We start from the raw sequence: 10,741 nt of genomic DNA, 5'->3' as shown, positions 1-10,741 counted from the left end.
TTTAGCAAGAATCCGGATTTGGATTGATCTAAAGAACCCACTGGAAGTGTGGGTTCAGTTATGGATTCAACCCAAAAAAACGCAAAATCCAATTTTGGATTCAGAAATCCGGATTTGTGTTTACCCCAAAAGACGGAACCTATCTTTTTCTTAATCATTCCACAGCAACTTCCCGACCAAGTTTTGCGCCTCATAGCCAATCAACGCACAATGTCTCTCTTTCGTCATACATACATACATACATAGATAAATTAAACGAAAGAAAACAAACAGGACACGAATTTTAATGGCCAGTTCTGAGAACATGTGCAGCGCAAATGCCAGCTATTACCTACCAAATATATCAATGGAATGTAGATGCCGAAGCTTCCAAACATCAACGATAGGACCACAAAAGTGTAGGTAGGAATTCTCCACACACTGCAGTACATGGCGATTATATTGCTCTTGTTGTGATCGCTACCATCATCGTATTTGTTGTTGTTTTCATTGTTGAAATTCTCCACCGCTGAGTTTTCTTGCACGTTTGGATTGAAACTCAAGCTTAGCAAACTTGCCAACGCAAATGATATGGACACGATTCTGAAGGTGCCTCGCCATCCAAACGAGTCCAGCAAAGTTTGAAGCAATGGACCTTGAAATGTGATTCCTAAACTACAACCCATAGCAACGATCCCTGTTGCTATGGACAGCTTCTTTTTGAAATAAAGCGCTATTACAAGAAAGTAGGAGTTGTAAAGAAAACATCCACCCAAGCCGAGAACTAGACTGTATGTCAAGTACATGTGGGAAAGGCTTTGAACAAACGAAGAACACAGCAAGCTCGTCATACAAAGCAGTCCTCCAAGGAATGCTGTAATGCGACAACCAAAACGATCACAAAAATATCCAGCAAGCGGACTTGCAAACCATGTCATGCTTAAAGCTGCTGAGCCCACGAAAGCCGTAAAAGCAACAAAGACCACAAAATAATTTGTAATGATTATGACATATTTTGCCTATATAAGCCATCTTGAATTGAACTGTTCTGAAAAGGTTTATTAAGAGATACCAAAGGGGCAAACTGCAGACATGTTTTGGGCACCGGCCACCAGCGGTCTGACACAGTAAAATGTGAGTGGAGGGAATGGGTAAGATTGCCCTGGCATCGTGTTTTACCTGTTTTTCTCTTGTCTCATCGAAATATGCCATCAACTCAGGGAGCAACACACCGAAGCTCAGCGTAAAGCCAACATTAACGGAACTGCAGACCGCCGCCGAAACACAAACTACCCATGACCACGAACTGTCTAGAAAACGTGTTCCTTTGACAAGCCATAATATAGTGCTACATTTAAAACATTCTTTAGAGCAGCTTTGTAACAAAGACATTTTTTTTCCACGATAATGTCCAAGTCCTCTCTGGAAAAATTAATGCACTAACTAGTCTTAATATACAAATGGCACTGTTGATAATCCGCCAAGCACAGTATATAAATATTTGCTTTCTAATACCAAAGGTTTTTATAGGGAAGAGTATATGTTTACAAAGATTGCTTTTTTTTATTCAAATGTGACAACCACAGAAACAAAAGACCCTTTGTTCTTACAACCATTGAGGCTCTGGTTGGCACATTAATGACAATAGGTGACGTCAACGATATCTTCCCAATACGAAAGTTTTATGAAAGTTGAGAAATTTGTTCTTTTACTGCCATTTGTACTAATTGATTTTTCACTTGATCACGCAAAAACTGGTAAGAACTTGATTGAAATATTTCCAAAACACATTTGATCAATTTGCAGTTCGCGCAAAGAAACCATTCGGAAATGTATGGCTGACGTTATTAGCAATGTTAGCGTTAGTGAACGACACCACAAAACCCGTTTTTTTACACATCGCGCTCGGCGTTGAACCGTTTGTTAGTCATACAAGAATCGATCATAGATTCGTTACCGACTAACCAATTAATGCACCAAAATCAAGAAATTGGGATACTGTAGAAACCATGATTTTAAACGTTCAAATGATTCATCTTATGCGGTCAAAGCGAACGAAAAAAGTACGTAGTGATAAAATTCAAAAGCTCAACACACTCGAAATATTGCAAATAAAAAAAAACGGGTGCAAATACTTCTAATGCGAACGTAAAAGAGGTCAATTGTAAAAGTGTGAAATGTTTTAGTGGACAACAAACACTTATAACTTATTCCGACCAGATAAAACTAAGCCAATTTATCTTTTAGGAAGGTAGTGCTGTCATTTATTGGCTGGGAGAACTGAATACGTTCGAGTTCTTTGTGATCATGATGGTAAAATTTATTGACCTCTAGCAATCTTTTCCTGTAATGATGACCGAGTTGAGCGCCGTTGATTAGTAACAGATGAAAACAGTTGTTTGGCGATTGCCAGATTCAAGTTAATGGATATCCTAGGAGGGATACTCTTACGGATTTCATTTAATAAATTGTTGCGTCGGGCATCGCGTCTTACCTGTTCTTTCTCTTGTTTCGTCGAAATATGACATCAACTCACGGAACAACACACCGAAACTCAGCGTAAAGCCAAGGTTAACAGCATTACAGACGGCCGCCGAAACGCAAACTACCCATGACCACGAACTATCTGAAAAACGCGTTCCTTTGAAAAGCCACACAACAGAGCTTAATTTGAAGCATTCTTTAGAGCAGCTTCGTAGCAAAGACATTTTCTTTTTCCACGCTGATGTCTAGGTCGTCGGAGATATGGGTCAAATTCCTATGCTAAGTCAAATGAACGGAAAAACACTTTTTTTTTTATTAATTTAATTACGTAAGTTTGTCGCAATACTGGCTACGTACTGTGCAACTGCAAGTTGCTCATATGATACTCCTGCATTTGTCGCTTTGCCAGTGAAAGTCAATTGGCTCACATGCGACCACACTGTTTTGTGGCATGAGTACGTTCACGTGATGACGTCACAAGGTGCTTAAGAAAGTCAGTGTACTTGTCATGTTTTCTTAGGAATCCACCCATTCCTTTCACAGCTAGGGTCGTTTGACAATTGACAGCCAGTTTTTTCATCTTTCGTCAACTCTTTACACGGTTTCTACGTTTCCTTTTCCGTCGATTGAATCACCGCAGCTAAACCGCGGTTAATGGATCACATACAGCGTTGTGATAGGCTGAAGTTGATCAACTTTGTCGCTTTCTGTTTTAAAAGTCTTTAAAGGTATTCGTACTACAACAAAAAAAGATAAAACAGTAACTTTTTAACAACGGGAATGATTGTTTACACTCAAACGTGTTTGAGTTTTTTAACCATTTCATTTAACTAAGCGTTGTTATTCAAAACAAATGAATTTGCACAATCGCGTACTTTACTCCTACAGGCGTCGCCATTTGGAATAATTTAGACACATCATAAATATTCAAGATGGCCCCGCCCATGACATATGAAAGTCTTACTTTGCAGTTGTGGGAGCGCACACACTCTGCCATTAAAAGGCCAGGAACACTAAGCACACAACTGTTAAATGGTCTATTAAGGAGGCTCGAAATAGTTTCTCCTTTTTTCAAACAAATAAACATATTCTGGTCCTAGATAAGTTAGGGCAATCATATCAAGACGAAATGTGGCCCGGGTATTAAGTACCTATCGTAGATTTCTCACATTATGTTTTCCTCCAAAATAATGTTACCATGGCAACGATATTAGGCATTTCTTTAAGCCTTAAAATCACATATGTGGTCCTTTTTGAAGAAAACGGGACGGTGAAATTTTCCCATTCATCGTTACCAGATAATGTTAGAAATACTCTCTAAAATATTTAAAATCAACAAAATCTGTAGGTCAGTTTTTCAGAAAAAATAAGTTTTTTTGAATTGTGTCTCTAATTATTTTTTCACCCACAGAATTTTTATAAATTTCAAAGCCAAAACGGTTTAAATTAATCTAAGCTAACATGAAAAAAATGAAAGAAATTCACCGTCCAGAAGCAGAGATATAAACGAGTAAAGTTGCAAAATCAGGAAAAATTAGGGGGTTACAAGATCAGCATTTTACGCATGCGTCACCCGCTCATTCGAGTCCGCGCGCGAGTGGAGCTACAGGTCAACAACAAACGGATTTAAGTAACTATTAAACCGTTTAAGTAGAATTTTCGTAGTTTTCGTAAATAGGAGATGTCTATTTATATGCCATGTATATAGGACTTGGAGAAAGGTAAGCGAAATTAGCGGTATTTGTTTATTTATGGTGACGCAAGCAGCTTACGAATTGCGTGTGTGGCTTACGCGCGCGCGCTCAGCTGAAAACCTTTTCGAGGACGGGGCCTACTATTGTTATTTGCGCATACGTTCTGCGCATCTCGAGATACTCGGAATTCCTATCGGGATGCTTACTAGTACAGGGATATTTTTGCGCGTTTAAAACGGAGAAAGTAGATCTTAGTAAGTACTCTTAGTATCCAAAAGAAAATTGGGGGTAACACTGCATTTTTGAGATAATAAAGCTTCAATTTGAGAAAGAACGCCAGACATTGCTTTGTAGTTTAATGCTTTTTACAAATATTATTTATGAACTATCTTTGAAAAATGCGTGTTACCCCCAATTTTCTTTTTGGATTTCAATAAACACTTGTTAAGATCTACATTTCCTGCATAATCACACACTGGGGCAACAATATCTTTAATTAGTAGGCACCTCCCTTTATAAAAGATTTAGAGGTGGATATTTTCCAATAAAAAAACTTTGTTTCTGAGGTACAAGGCTGCGAATACACCTTATTCCAAAAATTTATTTATTTATTTAACAATTCGCCAACAATTATAAAAATAACAGGATGGCAGGGTTATGTGTGGGGGGGGGGGGGGGGGAAGGAATGAATTACCTTTCTAAGGCTACCCTCCTCGCACACTCACGCACGCAACGTGCAACGCCCTAAGCGCGCGCGCACACACACATACAAATAAAAACTAGGACAAGCATAGAGTGGTTTTCAATTGAGTGTCGAAAGTGATTAGCGAATTGCTGTGGTTTACGATTACTTCACTCAGTGATTGTTCAAAGTTCTCGGGCCACTTTTTTCAACCAATCAGAAGTGAAACCAAAACTAATCGTGGCTCGTGCGTGCATATTTTCCCGTGCTTTTGGTTTTGGTTTTACGACACTCAATTGAAACTCACTCTAGACTGCGCCCAGCCTCTCTTTTGCTCGAAAATCCGCCGAGAACGTGAGTGATATGCGTGGGGCTTACTCACTAGCTAGCTGGCTGTTCTGCTTCCTGACTTCTGCTGCCTGGTTTCCAGATAAAACGTCTCTAATAATATTCCAAGAAAACCATTTGTAAAACTGCAATTCTTTTTTTTAAAAATACACCACTAGTGGCCGTTTCATAGATGCATTGAATTATTACGGTAGTCAAAATGAATCTCACAATTTTGCCACTTTCATAAGTGCCATGTCCCAAATAGATGAAAAACTTAATTTCCTGATAGGTCTACTATAAAACCCCTTTAAAATAAAAGAAAAAAACGGTTAATTAATTCCATTCAAGCTGTGCGTTCCCATGAACTGCAAGACTCCAGCGTAAGTTTGTTTGCAGTCATTATATTTTTCTAACAGATTCTTCATCTGGTGTGAATTCCACGGGACTAATTCTTAATCTCCTTTTTATTCTAATTACAATTAATACCATCGGAATCAAAAATCCTGTTAGTATAACTCCACTCGTCACGTAAAACGAATAAACGTAATTTCCTGTGTTATCCACTATTAGTCCTGCAAGACGAAAAAAAAATTTATCGATGTCAAAGGTGTCTGAATGTTACAAAGGCAATTCATTCTCCGGCATCCCCAGAGGTCACCAGCGATGTTTTTGCTTACGCTCACTTCCCGTAAGGGTTTTTGAGGACCAATGAAACAAAATCAATGAACAATAGCACAAAACAACATCTTTAATTCACCCCTAAACCGGCCATACTTAGTATTTTACTCTGTCTAACGCCAGACGATTTTACTCGTCAACGGGGAACCCCCGGGCCCAGAATTGACACTTGCGGAACTCCTCGGGAGTCAATGGGTTGAGAATCTCAAATGCACGGAGGCAAACCAGTTGGTTACATACAAGTGCAGCCGACAAGTTAAACCAGGGACTATCAGGACTAAATTCAAGAAGTGGCCAGAGCAGGTCTAGCCTGCGAACGCAAACGTATTTCCAGCGGTCGAAACAACCGCCGGAAATACGTTTGCGTTCGCAGGCTAGAACGGGTCTTGATCCTGGGATGTGGTTAAGGGATGCACCTTAACCATTGCTGACTGCACCGCACTGTCTCTGCGCTGATCTCATTACGGTCAGCACCAAGGCAACAAGACTCATCTGTCTGGTTCCTAACTGGACTTCCGGCTTTTCTTGGACTAGGAGCAGTCGTGCTGCAAAAATTATACCAATCCTGGGTCTCTTTGCCGGCTACAAGCAGAACATGATCAGATCCACATACCGTAAAAAAAAAATAGAGACTTTTAGCGCGGTCTTCCAAATTAGAAGCCATGGTAGATGCAAATACTGGACCCTTACTACGACTGGGCGTAATTAAGAACAAGCCAAAGGTCGTAAATCTCGGTGATAAGCAAAAGAATGGCCACTTTCGATAGAGGGAAGTGGTTCAATTGTAAACTTACCAATGATCGGGCCACCAGCTGCGAGCGGAATGGCAAAAAGAACATTGTTCATGACAAACGCCGCTGTTCTTCTCTTGGCATCAACGCAGCTAAGTAGAATAAAAGTGTGCGTTGTGATAGAGATTCCATCAGCCAAGCCATACACACAACTAAACGCGATTAATTCCTCATATTTGGTGGCAAACGGTAGCAAAAAAGCGCAAATCGCGGCTAACAGCAAAGAGGATTGATAAACGTAAACAGCGTTCACTTTGTCTTCGTTACATAACCTTCCTGATATAAGCCGACCGACGGATGAAACAAGGCCGACGTAAATATAGAGACGAGAAGCTTTTTGTGCAGAGATTCCAACATCTTCACAGTACTTGACCTAAAACGCGAGTAGAAGGAAAATCTGAACAAACTCGATATCTTTGAGGATGAAGAAGGTCAGTTGAACTGAGTAAGGTAACGAGACGGTCTTTCTTTAGCAAGAATCCGGATTTGGATTGATCTAAAGAACCCACTGGAAGTGTGGGTTCAGTTATGGATTCAACCCAAAAAAACGCAAAATCCAATTTTGGATTCAGAAATCCGGATTTGTGTTTACCCCAAAAGACGGAACCTATCTTTTTCTTAATCATTCCACAGCAACTTCCCGACCAAGTTTTGCGCCTCATAGCCAATCAACGCACAATGTCTCTCTTTCGTCATACATACATACATACATAGATAAATTAAACGAAAGAAAACAAACAGGACACGAATTTTAATGGCCAGTTCTGAGAACATGTGCAGCGCAAATGCCAGCTATTACCTACCAAATAGATCAATGGAATGTAGATGCCGAAGCTTCCGAACATCAACGATAGGACCACAAAAGTGTAGGTAGGAATTCTCCACACACTGCAGCACATGGCGATTAAATTGCTCTTTTTGTGATCGCTACCATCGTCGTCTTTGTTGTTGTTTTCGTTGTTGACATTCTCCACCGCTGAGTTTTCTTGCACGTTTGGATTGAAACTCAAGCTTAGCAAACTTGCCAACGCAAATGATATGGACATGATTCTGAAGGTGCCTCGCCATCCAAACGAGTCCAGCAAGTTTGAAGCAATGGACCTTGAAATGTGATTCCTAAACTACAACCCATAGCAACGATCCCTGTCGCTATGGACAGCTTCTTTTTGAAATAAAGCGCTATTACAAGAAAGTAGGAGTTGTAAAGAAAACATCCACCCAAGCCGAGAACTAGACTGTATGTCAAGTACATGTGGGTAAGGCTTTGAACAAACGAAGAACACAGCAAGCTCGTCATACAAAGCAGTCCTCCAAGGAATGCTGTAATGCGACAGCCAAAGCGATCACAAAAATATCCAGCAAGCGGACTTGCAAGCCATGTCATGCTCAAAGCTGCTGAGCCCACGAAAGCTGTAAAAGCAACAAAGACCACAAAATAATTTGTAATGATGATGACATATTTTGCCTATATAAGCCATCTTGAATTGAACTGTTCTCAAAAGATATATTAAGAGATACCAAAGGGGCAAACTGCAGACATGTTTTGGGCACCGGTCCCCAACGGTCTGACAGAGTAAAAAGTGAGTGGAGGGTATGGATAAGATTGCCCTAGCATCGTGTTTTACCTGTTTTTTCTCTTGTCTCATCAAAATATGACATCAGCTCAGGGAGAAACACTCCGAAGCTCAGCGTAAAGCCAACATTAACGGAACTGCAGATTGCCGCCGAAACACAAACTACCCATGACCACGAACTATCTAGAAAACGTGTTCCTTTGAAAAGCCATAATATAGTGCTAAATTGGAAACAATCTTGAGAGCAGCTTTGTAACAAAGACATTTTTTCCACGATAATGTCCAAGTCTTCTCTGTAACAGGTCAAATACCTATAAATAATAAGAAGAATAAATCATGTCCCAGGAGAATTTGCAAACAATGATTATGCTCAATTCTGGAGGTAAAAGAGGTGTATGATGGGATTTGTGCAAGTAGCGAATAATAAGCCACTTCAGAAAATACCATAATACTCTTCGTTTGTTACCCCCAAATTTTGCAAAAGCATTGTTTCCAGTTTCTCTTGGGATTTTTAATGGTCTCAAGAGAAAACGTATTGGCATTATCCCAAGTGGCTTATACTGATCTACTTGATGTAAAATAGCAAGTTGCTTATGCTTCTTCTCTCCTATAAGGGACCGTTCATTATTTATCAGAGGGGCGGGGGGGATGGGTGAAAAATTCCAAAAACTATTTTTTTTATCAAGACCCCCCTCAATAACGCAAAAAAATTTTTAGGACCCTCATATTCTATTGGGGAATAATTTCAATCCCCAATTACTAATTTAGCATACTGTTAAAGAAACACATTTCTCCGTGAGCCTGCCACTCTTCCGCTGTGGTGGTTATTAACTGGGGGTGTAGCTTGCTATCCGATGTGCCATCTGAGCTGCCAAATTCTTCTATAATTTCTTCCTCCGAGTCATCACTGGTGGCGTCTGTGTCTTCATCACATATCGGCCGTGCTGTAACCTAAGATTGCACTTGTACCGTGTTTGATCGGCACGTGTGACAGGTGATACGCTTAATTTTTTGCAACTTTCTCCCAGATTTTGGCAAACGATGAAAGTTCAGATATTTATCTAATTCAGAAACAGTTAGTTCATTTAAGCCTCCATTTACTGTTAGTTCCTCCCAACTATATTTGTCGTAGCCTTTTTCATTTCTTTCTTGTGCATTTAATTTCCTCTGATTTGCTCGGATATTTTCTCGTCGCTTGATGTCAAGAAGGTGTTCAATTGCGTTTTTTACTAAATTGCTATCAGTCGCATATTGCATTGAGAAGTTCTCAATAGCCTCATTGTTCTCGAGATTTCATAAACCTGACTTAAAAAGCCGGGAAATCTGAGCCCGAGGCTGGTAGTCATCAACAGATCTTGGTTTGCCTTGATCATTGTTGAGAGGCGTTCTCCAAACAGGAAGAAAGCGTGGAGGGTTGGCCCGGTCCGGAACTGGCTGAGGAACTCTCGAAAGGTCAGGCCCAATCCAGTGGTGATTTGAACAGTAATCACAAAGAGTACCATCCAGGTGTTCTCGTCATCCCTCTCTAATAAACTCTGTAAATAGTTCTCCACGCTTACAATGAATTTCCTGGAAATTTCCGATTTTTTCTATGTAGCATGACCCCGCAACCTTCTGTGTGCACTTCTGATAACTTGACAAATGTTCTTCTCTGAAAAAAAACATGTTCTCCATTTTTTGTGACTTGCAAGCAGTGATGTACTCTGATAATACAGGAGCATCGTCTACCCTTTTTTGCACCTCCTCAGCTACCATCCAGGCATTTCGTATACAAAAGGTTAACTTCTCCATTTTAAACATTGACCTTTTTAAAATTTCAAGGCCCCCCTCCATAATTCAGCAATTACTTCAGGACTCCCCCTTTTTAAGTGGCAAAAATTTCAGGTCGCCCCCCCTAAAATCACCCAGCCCTGCCCCCGATAAATAATGAACGGTCCCTAATGCCTTTTTTTCTCGGTCAAGATAAATAAAATAATTACTTTTTACCCCTGCATGTGTTGCTTTGCTTGTGAAAGTCAATTGGCCCACACGCGACCGCGCTGTTTGGAGGCATGGGTATCTCCTGTGATGACGTCACAAACCAAATGGAATCGACCCAAGCCTCTCACTGGCCCGGCCGTGTGACAATTGATTGATAGTTGTTTTTTTAATTTTCGTCAATTTTTGGACTCCGCCGGAGTAGTTTTTTCTTCTATCAACTGTATCATTGTGGCGAAACCAGTTTATGGATCACATACAGCGTTGTGATTGGCTGAAGTTTATCAGCTATGTTGGCTTCTGTTTTGGGGTCCAAGGGTTTTGAGGGACAAGGCACATGTCTAATTTAACTGTGGAACAGGGTAACAAAGACAAAATATGTTAGGGAACAAAAGGAACATAAACCATTTTAGGGAACAAAAAGTTTGGAAAACCTTAGGGAGCAAAACCAATTTTTTAAAAGGGAACAAGGAACAAGGACCGCCCTTGTTTTAAGAAAAGCGCTTTTACTTAAAATAAATGGAATCCAAAATCACTTATTTTTGTTTCAAA

At 40.2% G+C, this 10,741-nt stretch overlaps 1 protein-coding gene and 1 pseudogene across 1 annotated transcript in view; both read right to left on the bottom strand.

Annotated features, from left to right (window-relative positions):
* The window catches only part of LOC138025425 (monocarboxylate transporter 12-like), a 4,462-nt gene extending 1,775 nt beyond the window's left edge, over positions 1-2,687 (bottom strand). The window contains exons 1-2 of the mRNA XM_068872643.1: positions 2,478-2,687; positions 336-947 (exon numbers count right to left, since the gene is read on the bottom strand). Coding sequence (XP_068728744.1) covers positions 336-947; positions 2,478-2,687 — 822 coding nt within the window. The remainder of the gene's footprint in view (positions 1-335; positions 948-2,477) is intronic.
* Positions 2,688-5,442: 2,755 nt separating this feature from the next.
* On the bottom strand, positions 5,443-10,372 carry LOC138027218 (monocarboxylate transporter 12-like; annotated as a pseudogene).
* Between the last annotated feature and the right edge of the window lie 369 nt (positions 10,373-10,741).

Source organism: Montipora capricornis, chromosome 12 (genome assembly GCF_036669925.1).
Source record: "Montipora capricornis isolate CH-2021 chromosome 12, ASM3666992v2, whole genome shotgun sequence".
NCBI lineage: Eukaryota > Metazoa > Cnidaria > Anthozoa > Scleractinia > Acroporidae > Montipora > Montipora capricornis.
This window is presented reverse-complemented; position numbering and strand designations above follow the sequence as displayed.